Source organism: Cyprinodon tularosa, unplaced genomic scaffold (assembly GCF_016077235.1).
Source record: "Cyprinodon tularosa strain WSP-4 unplaced genomic scaffold, ASM1607723v1 ctg513, whole genome shotgun sequence".
NCBI lineage: Eukaryota > Metazoa > Chordata > Actinopteri > Cyprinodontiformes > Cyprinodontidae > Cyprinodon > Cyprinodon tularosa.
This window is the reverse complement of record NW_024039245.1, coordinates 43,603-67,019: the sequence shown is the minus strand read 5'-3', so window position 1 is coordinate 67,019 and position 23,417 is coordinate 43,603. Positions and strand designations below refer to the sequence as shown.

Genomic DNA, 23,417 nt, shown 5'->3' with positions numbered 1-23,417 from the left:
GGGGTTCCATGGGATTTCATGATCCCTTCCCCAACAAACACACACACATACACACACTTACACAAGGTCCCAACAGGTTACTCAGCATAGAAACAGAGAGGGAACGGGCTGCTGAATGGAGGGAAACTATATTGGGGGGAATTCTCCCTGAAAGGGAGGGAAAAGGAAAAAATACAAACAGCAAAAGCAGATGAATTTGTGTAGAAGAGGGATATGGAGAAAAAAAATACATTTCATATAAAAATATGATCCAGCAACAAAAGAGCACAAAATTCCTCTTTAAACCAAAGAAAAACTCCTGTTCCTACCATCACATTGTCGTTCATATCTCTGATGTGATAAACGTCCATGGAGACCTCTGCACAGTTTCGGTGATTCCCTGGAGTGCTGGTAGAGGCTACTGGATGATCACCTCTATGATTGTTTGTAGGAAGCTCATAGTAGGTACTGTCTGGCTCTCTAGAACAAATATAACAGGGATATGAAACAAATACAAAACATTTACATTCTGAAGAACAGTTTTAATGTACTTTAGCTTGAACAAAGATGACTGGCAATTTTCTGATTTTTCGAAAGCATAATTTACAATTTTATAATCAGTGTAGAACAATTTAGTCCAAGTTCAATCAGTTTACATATTGCAGATTTGACGCTGGTCCCACTCTAAGGTGGGAAAAATGGCAATAAAGAGCAGAAATACACCCTTTGTTTTTGCAGAAATACATTTGCTGATGCAGTTAAAAGAATTTAAACAACCTATAGCCTAGTGCTTAGAGCATTGCCCTTGGGTGCAGGAGGTTCTGAGTTCAAGCCCCACTCCCACCGACTGCCACTTTGGTTCCGTGAGCAAGACTCTTAACCCCCACACTGCTCCCCGGGTGCCGGACAATGGCAGCACACTACTCCCCAAGGGGATGGGCTAAATGCGGAGAGTGAATTTCTCCAGTGTGAGATCAATGAAGTTCAATTATTATTACTAAATATTTTTTCCCAGGTCTACCTATAAGATTGATGAATTTCCTATAGCACCTTTAAATAAAGACTTTGTATAATCTTTATCTGCAAAAACAAATGGAATCAATTTCCTTTAAAAGAAACAATGGAAAAATAAAACCTTTCAATTGTATAGATCAAAAAATTATCTACCTTGGTATTCTTAGCCAGTCAAAGGTTTATCACTTACAGAGAGCTCCACAGGTGCTCCAAGGTGCCTCCTTCCTCAACAACAGTAGACTGAGACATCTTAAAAGATGGACAGTTTGGTGAGGGGCAGGTTGCTCTGCAAGACACAAAGATCTTTGTTAAAGTTTTCTTTACAGATACTAAATAATAACTGAGTAAATCTACCAATTTTGTGAGGGGATTTTCAACTAGAGTAAAAGGGTACTCAAACTGTGATACAAATATTGGTGGTGCTTGACCTGCTAGCAGAACTCATGACACAGCTTGAAATGAGTTGCAAAGTGAATACAAGAGTACAAATACTCGTACAAACGAATTAACTGTTTTGGAGTTTTGTGAGGAAGGTGGCCAAAAGATAAATTATTCATAGATATTCATCTTTGCTTCCTCATAAAATTCTTAAAAGAGAAAGTTGCTGGATAGCAAGTCAAATACTCTACAAACTAAAGTATGAATTAATAAACCAGGAAAGGGTAATACTATTACAATAGAAAGGAATAGAATAGGATATAATATAATATAATATAATATAATATAATATAATATAATATAATATAATATAATATAATATAATATAATATAATATAATATAATATAATATAATATAATATAATATAATATAATATAATATAATATAATATAATATAATATAATAGAATATAATAGAATAGAATAGAATTGAATAGAATAGAATAGAAAAATGGTCACACAAAGGTGGACCTTAGAAAGGTGTATAAAATAACATGATAGTGAATTAAAAAAAAAATAAACAAATTAAATAATGTACTGTAAAGTGTTTTAACAATATAACAACTGTGCACCTGGAGAATAATTAACTATGGACATTTTTACAGTCATGGATATTTGAAAATAGCAGCACCATCAGAGATGTGCAAAATAACAGCAGCATGTCATTTAACTGACAAATGTAGACTTACCTATTCAACTCTGCAGTCTGAACTTGTGTTTAGAAATGACATCAAGACCAACTAAACTATGCTAACTAAGCTTGCTAACTCTTTTGCAACCTAGTACAAGTACATTTCCCCAACGTGAGATCAATGAAGTCAAAACCAATAAATAATAGTAATGACAAAGAACTCATTTGTGCTTTTAAATGCTTTTGTGATATATTTACAAAGACAGACTGCATAGTACTGTGTACAATTTTGCATATTTTTGTCATATCAAATCATTAACAGCATATAAATATATTAGTATCAAACTATTTATGTTACTATTTGCTGTCGCCAAGGTGTAAATATTATATTATATTATAAATCTTTATATTATATTATCAAATATGATATGATATTATAATATATTATAATATATTGGATTTTTAGGTTTGGATGATCAAACACTTTCTCAGAGGTTTACACTGTTAAAAGTTGAAGTTCTTTGCTCTCCTTTTATCTGAACACCTAGAATTATGTTTTTTTTTTATTGATTTAAAATTCAAATTTCATTATTATTATTATTGTTTTACTGAGAGGAAAAGTGAAATGAATATCAATTACAGAATGTTCATGTGTCTTCAGGATTTATCGAACAATTGACTTTAACTAAGAGCCATTTAAGTAGGCCTAGTTTAGATTCAAAAAATGTCCTGAAAAAATAAAGCAGAAGCCATTTTGTTAAACATCCATACGGAGTTTTTCTTTATGTCCTTTAATATGTTAGTCCTCTTGACTAGACTACGCCATTAATAGGACATGTAAATAAGCAAAAGCACATTTATTTTGGAAGCAAATTATGACCTTTCCCCCCAGTGCTCAGGAGGCCTCTTAAAACACTGATTTCATATAAAACATATTTACTTATTTTTTTTAAGTGATGTTGAGGGTTCATAACGAATAGAAAGTTTGGAAACGAGTTACCAGGAAGGGTGAGACACACAAAGAAGCATGCTAGCAGCACGCCTTCATTCAGGTGTGATTGCACTCATAGTCCCAGCGAGGTGCCACAGGGTACCAGGGGGCCTGAGCGAGTCCAGACTTGCCTCATTCATCGCCTCCCCATTCCGAGGGGAAGCATCTCCTCATCGCTCTCCGAATACCCGTCTTCTTTTAATATAACGACAACATCACATTCTCTCAATGGAAAACCATGAGCGCAGCCTTACCAAAAGCTCTGAGGTTGTCCTGGAAAGATCTAAAAAAAAAAAACAAGCTATGCCTTGATCTTGATTTTCAGAACTATTTTTGCCTGTCATTTCAGAACGAGTGAACATTGTTTTTGATAAAGATGCAAACAAGTAGAAGGTTTATCGCAGTTGCAGAAGGTTGAATGTCTTGAATTTCACCTAAATCTTCAGTTTGAAAATGCAGAAAATGATCGCAGGTCGATATCCAGACATGGAAAAAGTTTATTATAATATAGATTTCCCTATATCTCCATCATGCATTGCACTGCGCAAACAAAAAATAATAAATAAAACAAAATAATAAAATTAAATAAAGCGGAAAAGTGCAGGATTTTGAAATTACGCACTGAGAGAAAGGGTAAATAAGTCAGGGTTGCTATTGATTCAGCATTTTCTGCGAATTTCTAAAAGCCATTCTAGGACCATTTGTACAGGACAGTGGCGTGTTTCCTTTGCTCCTCACCTGATCGATTTAAGATATGCAACTCTGTAAACATCTGCAGAGCTAGATTTGTTTCTTTTGCATGATCTTTCAAAGAAACAGTTGCAAGGTCTGAGACAGTCACATAAACTGCGGCAGCTATGTGGCTGCAGAGCGCCGCTGGCCCTGAGCGCATCTGGCGCCTCTGGAACAAACACAAGCGCGCAGCCAGGTGATGGGAAATAATAGGAAAGAACATACCCAATGCACTATCGTATTGTTTACAAAAATAATTAGAAAAAAAAATATTTTTTTTCATTTAAGTGGGTAGGAAACTTTAACCAAAAGACGTCTCCAGTTAGTCCAGTATTAAAAAATGTTTATAGCTATAAAATTTTCTTTTTTTTCAAGTGCTGCTTTGTTTTCCGCAATTTTTCTGCGTCTTCACTCCACGGTTACAGCACCCATGACAACAAACAGTCTATACACGCACACCAACTTCCCAAGGGCCATTAAAAAAAAAAAAAAAAAAAAAAAAAATCAGTCTCAAATGAGCATAAATTAAATTTAAAAATTGTTTTAGTCTCCATCCTATTGAGCCCGCGTGAATTATCTCACAGGAGAATTAAATGTGCTTTTCATCTCGGTGAGCAATCTGAGTGCGTTTGATGTTTAAGTTTTTTTAATCACATTTGCCCGTTAAATGCTATATCTTTTATTTATAAAGCTATGTGTAAACTCAACTTGGTCTTAATATTATTAAAAGTGTCTATACTCTGAGTTTGTTTTCTATTTTTCTATAACGACTAAAAGTTAACAAAACGAGACCATATAAACTACTTTAATCAGTGCAAATGTTTTATGCTTTATAATATATCGCTTTTAAAATGATTAACGAAATAGAATAACATAGCCTACATTAGTAGTAATAACACAATAAAACCCAATAAACGTCGAAACACACTATAAATGGCACACAGAACTATAATTCAATTTCAACATAACATTAACCATCTTTTTATAAGTATGTTTAAATGATCTAATGCTGAGATATGGAGAAATAAGGGGCCTACCTTAAAGTTAGTCTTACTCCAATCCGAAGAACCAGGAATGATGTTGCATCCAGAACCTGTCTGTTTATCGAACATGCCAAAAGAGTGACCCTCCATAAAAAATGGAAACATGGAAAAAGCAAATAAACCAAACATATATCGACCGAATTTAGCTCTGATAAGAGCCGGAGAGCGCCATTGACTTTTCAGGGAAACAATATGAACCAGGAGTCAGGAGGAAAACTGATTTGCATCCTCTTCAGAGAAGTGATGGCTTTACTGATCGAGACCGAAGAGACAGAAGCCAAGCGTCTTTTTTTTTTTTTTTTTTTTTTTTTTTGCGCAGAGGGAGATGCGGTAGCGCGGTTTGGCCTCACTCAAGCGGGAACAAGATATCTTCAGTTTCCAAGAAAAAAAAATAGATATTAGCAAAGGGAATACAATTCAACGCCATTTTTGAAAAATAAATATGTCATCAAATAGTCAATAAAATACTATATTGCATTAGTCAAGCAGTTTATAACGACACAAACCTAAATAATAATAATAATTTCCATCTGGAACAAAAATTAAAACTATTATTATTTGTCTCAATGATTCTAAAATAATGTCCCAGACAGAGTAAACTAAACATTTCGTACTTATTCCTGTTCTATGTTGACAAAAACGGACTTAGACACTGGCACATAAAGAAAATGTAATAGAACAACATTTCCCAGAACGCGGAAGTGTAGGCGCGCGTTGATTGGCCAGCACCGGTGTGTCGTTTTACTCTCATAGAAACAAATCCATCAACAGTTGGATTAACAGTATGCGGTTCTTATGCTTTCAAACAAACGTAGAACAAGGTTCTTTGGATTGTTTATGGAACGTTGTGCATCTCACAGTCTGTTGAAGGAACTAAGGCCATCGGTGTCTGGAGTAGGTTTTGTTTACGGATCTGAATATTTGAGAAGGTTTGCTTAACCGCTCAGTAGTGCTACATGCTAGCAGGGAACGAGCTCATTTACATTTACAATTTAAAATAAACCATTTACAATTTAAAATAAACCCTAATAGTTTATATTTGCAGTTCGTGTGTAGGTGCGGTTAGTAAACAAACAAAACTGTTACTAAATGGGGGGGGGGGGGGGTAATTTATAACGTGTTTATTTTTTGTATTATCAGCATGCCAAAATAATATCATATTCTGTTTTAGTCTTTGCACTCAGAATTTATGTTTGGATACTGTTTTATTCTAGTTTATGGGCGTAGCTTCCAGTTACATTTGGTTCTATTTTTAAAAAATTTGCTATAAAAACTTTTTGTTTGTAGTTTCTAAATGGGTTGAACGGAAACATTTTGTTGGGCGTCTGGCGCCATCATGCGCCACAGATAGAGAACTACAATAGAACCTTTGTTTACATGAAGTAAAGATTTTTTTTGTACATTTTTTAAAGATTGAATTCAACTCACGTGTTTTCTCTTTACAGGAATAACTGTGGTTGTAAAATGAATTTCTCAGAGGTTTTTAAGCAGTCCAACCAGCTTTGCAAAGTTTCACCTGATGGAAAATATTTGGTAAGTGAGCAGATTACAGTTATCCCATCATGCTAAACTATATTCATACTAGAAAAAAAATATATAGTAATTTATATGCTATAAATATATATCTCAAGTAAGATTTTTCTGGTTGATGCCAATCTTCTATATAGATAATCTAGAAATGTAGATAGATATACTTTCTTATTGTTTGTTTTGCAGATACTGTAACAGGAACATCTGATTCTGACCTCTGATTAACTGATTGCTCCTCTGGTACTATTGTATTAGTGCAATTTTCTGCAATGTTTTGAATTTGTTTTTCTTCACAGGCTACCTGTGTCCAATACAGGCTAGTTGTGAGAGACATCAGCACTTTGCAAATTCTGCAGCTCTACACCTGTCTGGATCAAGTATCCCACATGGAGTGGTCCTCTGACTCTCTGTTCATCTTATGTGCTATGTACAAAAGGGGTCTGGTTCAGGTAAGAGATAAAGTTATTAAACTTAATCTGGATTTTAGGGGGAAAAGTGTAGTAAGTGATTCACAAAGGTTTGGTAGGGACCTACTAGAGGTTGAGAATGAACAAATTTGGTTTCCTGAGATCTGACATCAAACTCAACAAAAACCTAATTATAATAAAACATATTTATGCTGTATATGTATAACAGACAAAACACTACGAGCAAATGGATACAAGCAAATTAATTGATGATAATAGTGTTGTTGTTTTTTTTGTCATCCCACCTGTTTTTAGTTGTTTAAGTTTATACTGAAGCGTTAGTTGAGTTCGGTCATAAGCAATCTTACCCATTTTTTTGAGGGTCAGAAGATGAAAATATGGGGACCACTAATCGAGGCTTCCTTTTAGCTGCATTTTAGAAATGTTACAAATTGATATAGACATTCTGTTCAGATTTGTTTTCTAAAAAGCTCTCAAATAAATATATAAAGGATCATTGTTCAGAATTGTAATGATGACAGTATGATACAACTGGCATCACCTCTATAAAATACCCCTTTATGAAGCAAAACTTTTCTTTAATTTTTCTTTAAAATTGTGAAAGATTTTCTTTTGTTTAGATGAATTTTATTGATATTGTTATTTACTGTTTTACTGTTTATTCAAAATTTGAAACGTTTTTTTTTTTCCATTTCTTTATTCAAAGTTTTAAAAAAACAGGAAAAGATGCGCACTTGTGGGCCTTATTAAATATGAATGCTGTTTTTCACCAGGTCCATGTTTTTTTTTCAACTGGACAATGCAGGCACACATGTATAATTATGTTTTTATTTGATATAGATTGTAGAGAGAACTACATATTTAGAATTATTTGCAAACCTTTTCCAGATTTATGATTTTGTCCCTTTAGGAGAAATCTTAATAAAGAGCACTTTAGCAGTTTTTTCCTTTCTATTATTAAGTAAATAAAAACTTAAAGGGAATTGAAGTTTAACAACTACTTTTGAAATGTATAATTGTTACAGCAATTTACTTGTAGTAAAATGTTAACCCTATCTGAAATAAAAGAAATGTTTATAGACATTTTTTATTGAACCCCCCCATGCCCTGAAACAATAAACACTGGAATAAATACATTTAATCCAATTTAGTCCAACATTTAATCCAATTCAAGCATCTTACCTATGAAAGGGTATCCAGTGCCAGTCTTTCATGATTTCTGATCTCTTATGCGTCTTCCCAACTTTGAATCAAGTTTTAGAAATTACAGAGGCGTATGTTAGAAAGTCATCAACAGCTGCTAATGGCTATTCTTCTATCATTGTCTTCCTTGCTCTGGATTCCTCTTCAGGTGTGGTCTCTCGAACAGCCAGACTGGCACTGTAAGATTGATGAGGGCTCAATCGGACTAGTCTCCTCACGCTGGAGTCCAGACGGACGTCACATTCTCAACACCACCGAGTTCCATGTAAGTGTGAAGGTAGTTGGTTCATGTGTCCATGCATCTAATGGAAATGTTTTTATGTGTGCGCTTGTTTGGTTTCAACTGTTGCTGGCTTGTGTGGAAGGGGAGACCTGAAAATAGACAGACACCAGAGCTTTCCTTGACTGCCTCTACACCCCCCTGACCCCCACCTGCTGCATGTATTCAGCCTGATTTCATTCCTTCCCTCCTGTTAGCGTCCTGTCATACATGAGTCTGATGTACCTCAAACACATGGGTGAAATGTATGCGTGCTCTGTTATGATCCTAGTAAGCAAATTCTTTGATTAAATTTAAACTGCTAGTAAAAACAGATGAAACAAACACATGAATGTTTGTTTATGTTTGAAGAAAGGATTTGAATAGATTTAGCTAGCTGGGTAGACACAGTCTGTTGCCCGATGGGGTTTAAAGTAATCAGGTTTCTTTCTTTCTATGAATTCTTAAATATTGACCTCTTAGCAAATAATGAAAAACATTTTTTTTCCATAACTATTCATCAGTGTAAGCATACCGTGAAGTCGTTTTTTCTTTATCTCAGTTTAACTTTCTCAAAAAACTTGAATGTATAAAGTTTTATAAAACTGGTTAAATCCATTCAGAGAAGTTATTAAACATAAGAGAGATTATATAAAACATCTAAATTATAGCACAGAGGGTATTAAAGGTGCCAATTTCCATACTATTATTTCACTCATTTCTGCACAAGTAGCTTACGTGAATTTTTAAATACTTGTTTTGGCTGTATTTGTTAGTAAATATTAGCGTTTTGTATATTTATCATACCAAGACCAAGTGAAGTAATTGATCCAAGAACGTCCCAGTGAAGGTATGAAAAGAGAAAATTTTAGAATCAAGTGTGAAAATGTGCAAAAATATATTTAATGCTAAGAGGGATAAGAGACGAGTAGCATTCAGAATACAGGATGAACATAATTTTTATTACGGGAGGTAAAGCTGCTGAAGCTTTCAGATTTTTCTGCCAAGTTGATGGATGTGTGAGTACTATAGACAGATTATGACGAATAACAACAATGTTTATGTCTACTTATCACACCTGGTTCAAAAATTAATTTTAGGCTAAAAAGGACTAGGTAAAATATTGCGATATATATTCTGTGTTTATTTTCTTTTTATCTTAGAATAATTCTAGCTTTTGTGTTTTACTGCATTTTATAGGCATCGTGTGTGACTAGGCCCCATTAAACAGTATTTAAATTGTTCAACAAAGCCAAAGTTATATAATATAAAAAAAAAATAAAATAAAATACACTTATATGAGTTTAGCAAACTCTAACCATGGTTTGATGGTGCCTTCACTGGTAATGGTTAAAGACAGGGGTATTGGCTGATGAGTAGACAACCCAACTATTCTTCCCTCTCCTGAAAACAACACTCTTTAAGCACATCGACAAAGTTCTCTAAGCAGCTCAGTCTGCACTACTTTAAATCTATCAAATGTCTGGTGACATTAATTTTTTATTTAAATTTTTTTAGATTAGGCTCACCTCTTCCTGGCTCACCTACTCCAAAGGGTTAAGATGATTCTTATGGGTTTGATCATCATTTATTATAAAGGTGCAAAGACAAAACTGAACCCAAGATACATCTGTATACTTTTGTATATAGAAGACTTTAACATCAGGTAAATCATTTAAATAGTGATGTCAGGAATTAGCTCAGCTTTAACCCTGCATACAGTCAACAAGCTTTAACCAAGAAAAAATGAACCAAACTATGGGATCATACACATAAAAATTGTCTTATGGGTGTGGACCAACTTTATATCACGAATAGACAAAAATGGAACAAAATGATAGTTATGAACTATTGAAAAACAATGGTGTCAGTTGTAGATGTAATTTTTTTTATATAAAGTTGCTGGATTTGTGAATGTTTTTGCATCTTTAATATTAGTCTTCCTAATCTGGTGCTGTGCATTTCCTCTCTTCTGTGTCACACATTGCGTTTCTGAACATGCTAACTTCACATGCAAGCTGTCTCTTTCCTAGCTCTGATTATGCATAAAAATATAGTTTTATTTACCGGTACTGTTTTTTTTTGTTTTTTTTTTTTACACTTGAAGAAAAGCATACACATAAATGAAAACAAAGGGAATATGTCTAGTGTTTGCACTGGAATAAAAATGTGTTTTTGTTTCAATGCTCTAAAGATGGTGACACTTTAAAACACAGGAAACAGGACCCACTTTGCATTACTTCTTGAAGGTAATACTATATATATATATATATATTAAAAAAAATGGTATAATTCAATATCTAGAACTCCCTTTTTTCTAATCCACTCCCTAAATACTTGAAATTGGTTTAACTATATTTTCCTGGAAGCTGATTTGATTGATTAATAACCATTTAGCAAAGTTCAGACAAAGTGAACCCAAAAGTTCCAAAAGGACTTAGATCTTGACTCTCAATTAACGATTTTTTTTTTCTTTCTGATGTGTGGAGGTTATTTGATGCTCTTTTATGGTTTCCTCAGATGCTCAAAACAGCTCCATAGACAGATGCTTATTGCACCTTTTTTCTATAAGCAAAAAGACGCCCAGACTAATAAAGACTAGTTTAGTTATTTTCTGTTCGTCGTCTTTTATATTGAGTCCATAGCAAAGGGTGAGAAGACATAGCAGCTATGCTCAGAGCATGCAGAATATGATGGGGCACCATGGGAGGCCACGTCTGTCATGCTGAACCTGACTCCAGGACTTAGTTGACAGGTGCTGTGGTGCAACTACGAAGTCCGTCTGGTCTGGAGAAGGGTGCAGGGAGTGCAACGGTCTGCGTAATGACTGCTTTATGTCTGTTCCAGTCTTCCAAGAAAAAAAAAGAATGATGGATAGATGTTCTCTCTAAGAAAGAGCAAATGTTATGTTTGGAGAGGTCTGATTGGAGATTTGCTTAAAGTAATGATATTTTTTAATCAGTGATGCACCCTTATTGGTACTTTATCCATTTCTTATTGTTTTCCTAAGTTTGACCTTTTGATTTGAATTTTCTTGCATGTATAGAAACTTGTTTGTGTAAGGTGTATTTAAGAAATCGATGCAACCAGCACTAATCTAAAAAAAACATTTTTTTGAGGTTGTAGGTTATATCCCCTGAATGGTTGTTTGTCCTGTTTGTCTATGTGTTGCCCTGCGATGGACTGACGACCTGTCCAGGGTGTACGCCGCCTCTCCCCTGTAGACAGCTGGGGATAGGCACCAGCAACCCCGCTTGGGATAACTGTGATGGAAAATGGATGTATGGATAGTTTATATCCCATAAAAAGGGAATTAATTAAAGGGTCATTTCCATTTATTCAAATGCATGTTTTTACTAAAGTTAGATCAAACTGCATCACACACACGGATGCTGAGAAAGTTTGTGTTTTAGGTTTTTTTGTACTCAATGAACAGAGGGGGAAAACATCTGCTCATTGCTCTTGTACCTATTGGACTTTACTATTACTTGTCATTTAATAAATTGGCTGATCTTAATTGTTGGCAGGGCTGGGCGATAATTCAATAACAATATATATCGATCGATAGACGTGTGGCGCAATAGAAAAAAAGAGAGTCGATAAAAAAGAAACGCAGTTTTCCTTCCTTCTCATTGTAGCCTGGCATGTAGGTTCATGCTAGTCACTGCTTCCTCCCAACCAATCACAATCGCGGACCCAGGCACGCCGTCACAAAGCGCCGCCCTCTCAAACCACAACACAGAGCACATTTATTTGTTATATTTATTTTGGTCACTTTTCTGGTCACTTTAGTTTATTCTTTGTCAGTATTTAATAACATAACCCAGGTCTCTTAAGTTATTTTTCTTTAAAACAGTTCTGTTATGGTTAAAAAAGTTGGTTAAATAAAGATTTAATTTATTAATTAATTAATCTGTGTTTGTATTCTTTATTAAAAAATAAATCATTTAGCAATATTATAAAAAGTCCAGGCAGAGCTGCACATAAAATATGGTTTCAAATCTTTTCAATAATTATCGATATCGATCAATATGCATTTTTTTTTATCGATAAGCTTTTTTTCTATATCGCCCAGCCCTAATTGTTGGTCAGCTGCATCACTTATTATAGACTTTGGAAGGCTTAAAATCTTAATTACTTCACTCATGTTTTTTATGCGGTCCGGGAAAAGGATGGATTATTATAAAGTAATTTACAGCTTTAGAAAATGTGTGGGGTAAAAATAAATACAGAAAAACTATCTGAATTTCTTAAATTTTGTTTGTATCCCAGTCTAAAACAGTTTATTTTTTTTTTTTTTTTTTTTTTTTTTTTTTTTTTTTTTTTTTTTTTTTTTTTTTTTTTACAGTGTCCTGTCTGGCAAGGTGGCAATAAGAATAATTGTCTTGATGCCAAAAGGAGCCCAACAGATTTTACTTTCACAAGTGTAGCGGTATCGCAATTGCCATACCGCTCCACTTGTTTCATGTATATAAATTGCTTTATTATAATTATGCAGGGAGTTTTACAGTTCATATGGACACTGCAATGTAAGTAGAGCAGAAAAACAGAAGAAGAAGAAGGAAAAAGAAAAAAACAGGACAAAAGATGAAAGAAAGAGGAGATAGGAAGGAGACAATGACAAAACATTTTCAGTCTGCTTCAACACCTGTAATGAGATGGAGAAAAAAAAAAGAAAAAAGAACAGCACAACCAAAAAACATGGTACGAGATATACAATAAAGCAAACACCTTGAAACTATCACTAAAGTAATATTATTAAGTCTGACATGTACTCTGTGTTACCTGAAGATATGAATGTGGGGTTTCTGTTTGGAAGTGAGTCTAAAACAGTTTAATCTATTCATTGACCCATCTATCTCCCAATTCATCCATACTCTGGACAGTATTAAAAAATATATATATATCGACTAAATGTGATCAAAATCTATATACTTTGATCTGGACAATTAGAGAAACTTAATTAGGTTATTGACCTGAGCTTTACTGCATGAGTTATTTACCAAGCTTACTGTCGTCATTGTTGTGGTGAGAACTCTCAATGAACAGGTACAAACTGGGAAATATAGTTATAAAGAAGGTTGCAAAACCAATACAAAGAAAGGGGAAAAACAGACAATTATTCTGACTTTGCCAAGCAGCCCACTGAACTTACCTTCACCCCGACTCAGGATTTCATTAACGCAGTGCCAGACTGGTGTCCGTGTCGAGCTTAAATTTCAGCTCCACTCATAAACAGCCTGCTATATTAACTTGTTTAGTGACAGCTGCCTGTGGTCTGCATCATGCCTTTGTGTAAGTGTTTGTCCGTCTATGTGCTGGTAAATCTGCTTAGTTGACTGCCTTAATTACTCGATTTTTACCCAAACCAAAATCCTCTGTATTCTTTATTAATAAGCTGATCTCTTTTACCCTAACACAACTGAATCTCATCTCTGAAAGGCACAGGTCAGCTCCCCTTAAAGTTTTACTAGAAAGCTGCTCTGCTTAAGAAAGTCCTAACATTTGTCTATTGAGGCTTTTTTTTAGTAATTTCCTGTAAGTTCAAGTTTCAATCACTGAGTACCCAACTTAATACTCTTTAAACATTCCTGTTATTAATTCTTAACAAATGAATGGGTGATAAAAAAGAGGGTAGAGAATGGAGCCAAGGACAGGCAGCAGGGTATCTTCTTTTAGGATTTTTAACATTGCTGAGATCAGATTAGCTGGGGCGCTTTTTGAATGTCCAGCTAAAGCGTTTCTAACATGTAACATTGTTGGCAATACTGCTACTGTATACTGTAAATGTAGGCAGCTGATGCACAGCAATGCGTGACAATAAGGCACCCATACCCTTTGTAGGCTATGAGAGGCGCTTGTTCCTTGGTAAAATCATAAGATGGTAACAGGAGATATGAGCTATACTGGTTTGAGATATATATTTTTTTATGTGGAATGTCCTCTGCCTAATCCTCTGTTGACAGATAGGGTTATACAGCATCAGATGCACTTTCTCATTCTCCAGCCATCACACAGTCATGCAGTAAAAATGGATGATAGATTTATTGCACGGTTTCCGCTCTAACAGTATATTCTTACTAAATTATCTGTTTATTAATCCTCTGTCCTTAGATCAGGGTAACAACTAGACCACTGACACTTCTTGAATCACATCTACCTATTTTAAAGCTCTTCCTCTGGATTGTTGAGAATACTTCCTTTTAACCCCAGTTTCTAATTGCATTCCACCCCACGGGGCAAAGCTTCTCCCTACTATTTCGCTCACACACACGTTTTTCCTTTCCAGTTTAGAGTTACACGCTTTTCTGGTCCTGATAACTGCATCACATATGTGGTGGGCTCAGAGCATTTAAGAGTAAGCATGTGGGTGTTTGAGCACTGTTGACTCTGGTTGTTATGGCAGCTTAACTGAGGGGAAGTCCAGAAAGTCTGCAGTGAGATGTTATTGCAGGGTCTGCACAGCTGGGTGACCAAACTGGCTGACTAAACAGTAAGGTCAACACTTCAGTTCGTTGGGGTGACAGGTTTACCCCTGTTCAAATGTCTGACTAAATACTATGATAAAATGGTATTCACTTCCACTAGTCCAGCCATGCAGATTCTAAAAATGACTGCAGTTAAAGCGGGAACATTTTTGATATAATTAAATGAAAAAGACTCTTGATTGAATTAGTTTTATCCCTAAGCTCTTTATTATTTAATTTGTAGTTTGCAGAATAGAATGGAAATTGTTTAGGTTATAAAGCTAAATATGTAATGCAAAATATTTATTTCTGATACTTCTTACATACTATTTAAATAGATGTACATTACCAAAGAAATAATGACAAACATATTACTTCATTTGTAGCATGTGTCATACTATTTTTATATAGCCATAAACATTAGCCAAAAGTCTATCTGAATACATATGTGGCTTTTTAATGTAAATAGAATTATTTGAGTACCATCAATAATTTTACCTTAAATATTTTATTTGATAATATCAGTCAAAAAATGTTTATGCTCTTTGCATACAAAAGCTACCCCTTTGTTTTTTGTCGGTCATCTTTTGTTTCGAGTCCATAGAAATGGTGGGAAGACATAGCAGCTGTGCTAAAACCATGTGGAATAAGATGGGGGTGTTTGCAGCTCCTCTAATAAAACACTATCAATTAGGGTTGTCACGATACCAAATTTTTCAACTCGATACCGATACTAAGGAAAATATTCGATACTCGATACCATTTTCGATACCACAAGGATAAAATTTCTAAATTTCAACAGAAATATACTTTGATTAAGAATTAAAATACAATAAATAAATAAATACAATAAACAATAAGAACAACATTTTAAGGTTGTTTGCTGTGCACCGTAGTTAGCAAGCTTGATAAAAAACTTACAAAATTAAAATTAAGTGTTCCTTCCTTGGCTATGCTTTGCACACATAAGATTGACACTAGCCAAACCAGTTAAGAAACAAAAATAATTCCCAGCAGCTACACCTGTTACAAAAAAAGTCTGAAACTGAAAAGTGCACAGAATTATTCAATCATACAGTGTTCTGAAAGTGCGTTGTCCTCTATTCTGCACTTTAGATGAATGACTGCTTAGGTGCCACTGGTACTCGATACTTTTGAAAATGAGTATTGTATCCGGATACAACATTTCAGTATCGATACTTTTTTGAGTATCGATACTTTTGACAACCCTACTATCAATTATGCACCACTGTCCTATAAGCTCATCTGGTTTAAATTATAATTATAGTTTATAATAGTATAAATATCGCTGCTTTTATACACCTAATTCAACTAATGAGAACCCGTCCCCCCCTTCTGTGGAGCTTGCTAAATTGAGATCGGTGGGTATATGAGTGACTGTTGTCAAAACTGACCATTAACACATGGTTTCTTTGTCGTGCCGACTTGTGGTCACGTAGTTTGTCTTTGCTGCTGCTTTAGGTTTGTCCTTCTGCACACCACTCGCCAGCTACACAACTGTTAATTTGTCACACTTGTAGCGGACGTGTCTAACATTAAACCGTGGAACAGAGAGAACAGGCTGAGCCACTTTCTTGTTATGTGTTGAGATATTGTTTTATCCTCGCTCACTACTAGACAATGAAAATATTTGTGGGCTTCTATTGCTGTGAAATTAATGCTAAGGTAGATCACATACCATTCACTTAGTCAGGGTTTTTGTCTTTTTTTGTTTTGTTGTTACACTGATTATGGATGAATATAATGAAATGCTGTTTAATTTAATCCAAACTAAACTGATTCCATCCTTATAAGGCATTGCATAATATTTATATTATGTTATATTATATAGTTTCACTCAGGCTTTAAATAAGCCATACCTGTACCCTTAAGAATTAATTTAGCTCAACATGAATGTGGCTAAATAATTTAAATGAGAAACAACTTGATATTATATAAATGTGCGTGCAAGTGTGAGAAATAACTTAGACAGGGTTACAAAGCCAACCCAAGTCTGGGGGAACTTCCTTAACCACAAATAGAAAAAATGTGGAACAGTGACAAACCGTCCTTTGAATGTCTGGCATACCAGTATTTCTTAATATAAACCCAAGCAGTATGGTACTTTAGGCTTCTAGTTTTATCCAATATAAGGAAATATTCTTGGACTTCTGAGTCAAAAGTGGTTTATTCTTTTAGAAAGTGCTTGCCTCATTACATCTGGTGAAAACTGGCACATGTTGAAACAGGAATATCCTACCAAGAGTCAAACGTAGAGGTGGTTTTGATATGGGGCTGCTTTGTTGTAAGATCACCCAGATACTGAGCTGTAATTTATAGAGCCATGAACTTTGCAATATAACAAAAATCCTGTGAGAGAATATTCCATTAACATTTTTTCATTTTCCTTAAGTGAGTTAGAGGACAAGGATTCTGATCACTTCAGGAAGTCATTTTAGGAATGTCTCAGAGTCAGAAAATACCTGATCAATATGGTCTGCCATGACCTTAAAAAAGGCAGTTTATACTCCAGAGAACTCCAATGTTGCAGAATATAAACATTTCTACAAAAAGAGATGAAAAGAAATCCCTGATAGTAATGTAAACTACTAATTGCTTGTTTGGTGGGAACTGTGGTTGGTGTTAGGGCTGCAACTGATCATTTTGCTAATCGGTTATTTGGATAATTTTTCTATCTGATTAATAATCGCCTAGCAAATGGTTCAAGATTTTTTACAAAATTCAAGTCAGGTGAAACTAAAACCTTCCCAGTTAAAGAGATCTGGAAAGGGCATATTGATGGACGATAAAATATATGTATTTTTTTATCTTAAATGTAAAATTTACAATGTTGGTATAATTACTGCCCTTAGTGGGTCACTATGTCAGCTTAAGGTATGGTTTAGAGTCTCTTTAATCCAGTTAATGATTAATCTATTACTAAATTAGTTGACGATTATTTCAATCAATCATGATCAATAATTTCAGCCCTAATTAGTAGAACCAGTGATTAGGTTTAGGGAACAGTTGAGGTTTACACATTTGGAAAAGCTGGTTTGGAAAACTTAATGCCCTTATTTTCCCCTTTTTACTAAAAATCAATTCTTTCTTTTTTTGTCATTGTTGCCATGGCAGCTGAGAATTACCGTCTGGTCCCTCTGCACGAAAGCTGTGTCTTACATCAAGTATCCCAAAGCATGTCAGAAGGGTGAGTATAGGAGTGGTATTATGAATGTTTACAGTATGTACTACTAGAGTACCTGAGGACAGGGTCAGCTGAGTGCCTTGACATACCTCATTAATCACTTTCTGCTCTTTACCTTGTGGTAAAACCCAGGATGTAGCCAAAGTGAGGCCGTCACTGGTGACAGCTGTGCACCCTCTTCAGTAAATGGGGCATGCTTTTCATAACGGGCCTGTCAGCAACTACTGGATATATGATTGTCCTGGTCTCTACTCATTTTCCACATGCAACACTATGCCCCTTTACAATCCGTTTATCTCCAGCACTGTCATATAAACGATTCAGCCACAGGAGTTGCATGCCACAGACTTGACGGTGCCAAGGAATCAAATAATTACATTGCATAACACATAATTCCATTAAGTTATATATAAAATAAGTTAAAACCATTGTCATATTACCTGTTTTAATTAAATTGAGAAAAAATACTTTAGCACTGTCTTAACTTCAAATAATGTTGTTTTAGCTATGATATTTGAAAATATTAAGCATATTTGTATAATTAGATGGACTGTGTTTTTTTTCTGTAAGCTGCAGTACGATGGAACAAAACTAGTAAACTGTAGCTGTGTTAGTGAATGGTCTTTCTAACATCTTCAGCACAAACATTTTTTGGGGGGGGTTGGCTTTAAATCAGAACATTCCAAGGCCCCCTCTCCCTCCTCATGCACTTTTTCACCACATTAAGGTTTAAAAATAATTTTATTTCCAGGCAGGACAGCTATGCTGGTAATGTTTTCACTTTGTGACCTGTGCATTGCAGCTTGGGGTGTGCCTCTGGCTGTGAAACACAGCAGCTCCACAGGCAAACATGACAAGACGGGTAATGGCAAAGAAAGTTATAGAATCAAACTTGGTCTTGACCTGCTAAGGTTGGTAGACAGGAACAAAACAGAAACATTGTTGGATATGAGCTGCTGTGAAGGGAAATATATAATCTCCACTGGAACAAAACAATATAAATTTATCAATAATTTAGTTGGAGAACAGTTTAAACAGAAAGGCTCCAGCATCTTGTCTAGTAGCGCCTTAACTAATAACCACTTGAAAAGAGAGACTTTTGCCATCCCAAAGAAGTCTTTTAAGTGTTTAATGACTTCATCAAATGTTGAATATTTAATTAAGACTTGAACTAGGCTTTCCTCTATAGATTTAAGACAATAAACCCTATTTGAGCCTATCTGTCCTTGTTGTTTTCCAATCTACAGGTATTGACTTCAGCACAGATGGATCCTACATGGCCTTAGCTGAACGCCGTGATTGTAAAGATTGTATAAGCATATTTGTATGTGATGACTGGCATTTACTCAGGGTAAGTAGGACACAGCTTCTTTATATACTGTAGCTTTTAGTGATTGGATTTAATAGATTTATACAGAACCAAGGATTGTTATCGTTAGGCTAAATTACAATGATAGCTGATCCTCAAAACTTACAAAACACATTTGTATTTTTTGTTTTATACCACACAATATTTTGGCTTCCTCTCAAGCTGGACTATTTACTTTCTTTTTAAATTCGAATGTATACTATTATTTAACACTTGAATATTATAGTTTTTATCATAAAAGAAAAGTCTTGATAAATAAAGTATTCATTTGAGCTGGTGAGACTAAATGTCTGTGCATTTGTTTGTGTAAATGTTTCCATCTACCCCAACCATGAAGTTGTGTCCCCTGCTTTAATGAGGAAAAACTTGCTCCACTCTTGGATAATGTACACTCTACAACTGTGCTTGAGAAAATGGCCAGAACCAGCAACTACACCTAGATTAAGCATGAAATTAGTCATCAGAGTTAAAATTCATTTAAAGTATCCAAGAAGTGTGTGAGTGTAAACAGGCAAAAGATGGTAAAACAATGTGAAAGGAGTATAATTGTTGTTTTTTTCCCCCTATAAACCTCTATAAAAAGGTTGGCAACAATTACTTAAAGTCTTATTAAAAAACAGTGGGATTTTATTTGCATGACAGTGCTTAAATCTTTCTAATAATTTTTGACCAGCTTTTTGGATGCTTCCAATGCTCTTCTAGCATTTCTTTGTTAATTAGCTCCTAGTGCTAATCTTTAGCTTCTACCACAGATCATCTATCACATCAGGTTTGGACTCTTAGTTGGCTACTTTAAAATGTCCATTTTACTTAAAATCAGAAAAATCTTTTTGGTAAATAACTGTTTCCTTAATGTGCCAAACATGAATATTTTTTACCCTAACTGTATAATTATTAAGCTGTTTAATATTGAAAACAATAAATGACTTATTTCTGGACAGACAATGTTATATGGTATATAGAGGGACACATCAAAATTCACATCCATTAAACATATCATTTAATTTATTTTCCACTTATTTTACAGCATTTTGAGACAGAAACACAAGACCTTGCTGGATTGGAGTGGTCTCCTAATGGCTGTGTGCTAGCAGTGTGGGACAGCTGTCTAGAGGTCTGCATTTTCCTTTGTTGAGTGAATATATAGCAACTGAAACATAGTGACTGTAATGATAGATGAATATAAGCATTGCTTCCTTCTAGAGCTGCTCTGATACCTGGTTCGCATGTCGGTTCCAATTTTAACTAATTAACTGGATCGGATATCTTTGATTTGATATCGGATATCATATCCAGTGTACTTTACATGGAACTATTATTTCTTTATTTTTGCTGCTTATTTGCTAATAAATAATATATAGTTTATTTTTATATGTGTTATATTGTTACCTTTTTATACTTTGTTTATGTCAGGGCTAAAGCCTTCCATCATATGGCAAGATATATAAGATGGTTCATTTATTCCACAGTTGAATCAGATCGGTATCAGATATCGGCCGATACGCTCAGCTCAGGTATCGGCATCGGATTGGAGAAAACAGGATCGGTGCATCTCTACTTCATTCGGTCTATTTCAACAGTGAAAATTTAGCTAAATGTTTTGTTAATCTGCTGAATGCCCACTTCTCTGTCTACATTTGTGTCGAACAAACATTTATTGAAACAAGAACCTTAACACACATCAGCAAGTTGACTTGCAGACCTTATTCAGCCTGTTTTCAGCTTGGTCAATACTGTGGGCACCTTATTTGTTGAAAAGGAACATAATAGTGTGTTTGAGATGTTAGCAGCTTTTATTGTAGAAAATTAATTACTATGTTTATTTAAAAATTGATATTTGATCAAATACTCAAATGTATCAGTCAATGGCAGCTATAGTGGTGATGCTGTAAGTATGTTATTAAAATCCGTGGCCAGTACAATTCACTGTGTGATGACTCACTAAACATCGATTTTCATTTTAAAATATTCTCAAATGTTGAGGATTCAACTGATACGTCAGGAGGTTTAATGTGCAGCCATTTCTTTCTTTGCAAATGTTGAAACAGGCTAAGGTTGCAACAAATGATTGTCTAATCAATTGAAATATATATATATTTTTTTTTTTAGCTAACTGATTAATTCAAATATTTTTTGTTAATCTTAAATGTGAAATGTATGTATTTTCTGTGAAATTGAGGTTTAATAACAGTTCTCTATATTTCAGTTAAAGATTATTTGATCACTTAATTAACAATTATTTCAATAATACATTAAACCCTATTAATCTAATTGTTTTAGCCCTAAAAGAGTAAAAAAATACTTCAAATGTGACCTTAAGCCTTATCTGTAGAAAGAGGTACTTTTTGAAGTAACTATATTTAATAAACATGTTTCTTTTCTGCAGTATAAGGTCTTGCTATATTCCTTGGATGGCCGATTGCTGTCGACCTACAGTGCCTATGAGTGGTCCCTGGGTGTGAAGTCCGTGTCCTGGAGCCCCAGCAGCCAGTTCTTGGCCATTGGCAGTTATGATGAGAAAGTATAGACAGTTCTTTTTATAGGAAGTCTTTGATTTTTTTTTTATATGCACCAATTTCCATATCTGTAGATTTTGAGAGACTCTATTTTTATTTGTCAGGTGCGCATCCTCAATCATATCACCTGGAAGAAAATTGTGCAGTTTGAACACCCAGCAGTCATTGAAAATACAAAAGCGGTGAGTATATTTCAGTTCTCATGATGAACCTAGAATGTATCTTACTCCTTTTTGTATATTGAAACATATTTTTTACATCCTGTCTCCTTAGACTGTGTACAAGGAAGTGGAGAAAAGGCCAGCTGAGGTCCGCGATGAGTTCTCGCTACACAATGTAACAATGGACTCCACACTTTTCAGCACTCAGAGCAAATGTAAGTCAAGGATATTGGTTTAAAGGAAAATATTTAAGGTTGCAATCAAGAATCCTGCTTGGGTTGGTTTCCCCCTAAAGTCTGTTTACAAAGTATGTTTTTGCCTCATCCAGATGAGATCTGCTCTCTGCCTGTCCAAATTCCTGCTGTCAAGCCAGACCCAGACAGAGCCAATCCCAAAATAGGTGTGTCTGTTCTGGCGTTCAGCTCAGACAGTCGCTATCTTGCCACCAAAAATGGTAGGTATTGAGGCTTTTTTTACATAATGGTGACCCCAGTAAACTGTTAAATCCATTTAGAGCTTCTACATTTATCAGTCCTGTAACCTTTGGTATTTACCAGACAACATGCCCACTGCTATTTGGGTGTGGGACATGCAGAAGATGAGCCTGGAGGCTGTGCTGGAGCACACATTATCTGTACGCTGTTTTCTGTGGGACCCCTGTCGCCCTCGACTGGCCCTGTGTACCGGAAACAGCAAACTTTATCTATGGTCCCCTGGAGGCTGTGTTTCTGTCCAAGTTCCTGTTGAAGGTATCATGCTTCACCACTTACAATTAGAAATATCAGTTTATCTGTTAAAGCATAAAAAGTTATTGGTTTCAGCTTTGTGCTATTATTAGCATATTGCATGTAGGTTACACCACTTCCTCTAGATGCTGTGGTGGCATGCATGCAATATTAACTTTGCAAATACAATATTCTTTGGTCTTATCTCTTTGATGTCTCATGTCTTTATTCTGCCCTCCACTGAGATAATTTAAGTTCTCCTAAAACATCATACTATGTACGTATTTAGTGATCAGTTTGCCCCTTCTTTTTCTTTTTCTTTTCTTTTTTTTTTACAGGTGATTTCCAAGTCCAGTCCCTAAAGTGGCACTGCAATGGAGACTCTGTGATCCTGCTTGGGAAAGAGCAGCTTTGTTTGTGCTATATGGACACTGAGCAGGAAGAAAAGTTAAACTTGTGATAGTTAGTGCAGCTCTAGTTATGTACTTGAAGACCACTGAAAACACTCCTGAAGCATTAGCTTTTCAGCACTGTGAAAAATCTGTTGAGTTTTAGCCTTAAACAATTTGTGTCCTGAAGTTTCTCTGAAAGTTTGTAGTTAACTCAATAAAGCATTTTTTTAAATCATTTCAATCTGCTCTATTGTGATGAATGTATTTTTATTATAATGTTTAATTTTCAATGAACTTTACATTGGACAGAAATAGCTCCATCTATACCAATTAA

General features: G+C 34.9%; 2 protein-coding genes across 4 annotated transcripts in view; one reads left to right on the top strand and one right to left on the bottom strand.

Annotated features, from left to right (window-relative positions):
* Nucleotides 1-8,266, bottom strand: part of tp73 (tumor protein p73) — a 31,793-nt gene extending 23,527 nt beyond the window's left edge. The window contains exons 1-3 of one of the 2 annotated variants that reach the window (XM_038303553.1): nucleotides 7,969-8,266; nucleotides 1,184-1,279; nucleotides 309-459 (exon numbers count right to left, since the gene is read on the bottom strand). In XM_038303553.1, the coding sequence (XP_038159481.1) occupies nucleotides 309-459; nucleotides 1,184-1,279; nucleotides 7,969-8,000 (279 nt within the window). In that variant the 5' untranslated portion in view covers nucleotides 8,001-8,266. Of the gene's footprint in view, nucleotides 1-308; nucleotides 460-1,183; nucleotides 1,280-4,822; nucleotides 5,017-7,968 lie in introns of those variants that run through there. The other variant, XM_038303554.1, reaches the window with a different exon arrangement.
* wrap73 (WD repeat containing, antisense to TP73) lies at nucleotides 5,558-23,324 on the top strand. Of its 2 annotated transcripts, none has more exons than XM_038303558.1 (13): nucleotides 5,558-5,722; nucleotides 6,274-6,361; nucleotides 6,655-6,807; nucleotides 8,138-8,254; nucleotides 17,851-17,923; nucleotides 19,168-19,271; nucleotides 20,317-20,403; nucleotides 21,676-21,810; nucleotides 21,910-21,987; nucleotides 22,079-22,181; nucleotides 22,295-22,420; nucleotides 22,524-22,715; nucleotides 23,030-23,324. In XM_038303558.1, the coding sequence occupies exons 2-13, from the start codon at nucleotides 6,293-6,295 to the stop codon at nucleotides 23,149-23,151; spliced, it is 1,359 nt and encodes a 452-aa protein (XP_038159486.1). In that variant the 5' UTR covers nucleotides 5,558-5,722; nucleotides 6,274-6,292; the 3' UTR covers nucleotides 23,152-23,324. The 2 variants fall into 2 exon arrangements, with proteins under 2 accessions (XP_038159486.1, XP_038159485.1); XM_038303557.1 differs by having other exon boundaries at nucleotides 5,558-5,757.
* Nucleotides 23,325-23,417: the final 93 nt, after the last annotated feature.

Excerpts from the sequence above, each read along its gene's own strand:
- wrap73 (XM_038303557.1), top strand. The coding sequence starts at position 5,624 with ATGCTTTCAAACAAACGTAGAACAAGGTTCTTTGGATTGTTTATGGAA. Across the intron at positions 6,362-6,654 it reads CACCTGATGGAAAATATTTG|GCTACCTGTGTCCAATACAG; the intron begins GTAAGTGAGCAG and ends TTTTCTTCACAG. Across the intron at positions 22,182-22,294 it reads TTTCAGCACTCAGAGCAAAT|ATGAGATCTGCTCTCTGCCT; the intron begins GTAAGTCAAGGA and ends TGCCTCATCCAG.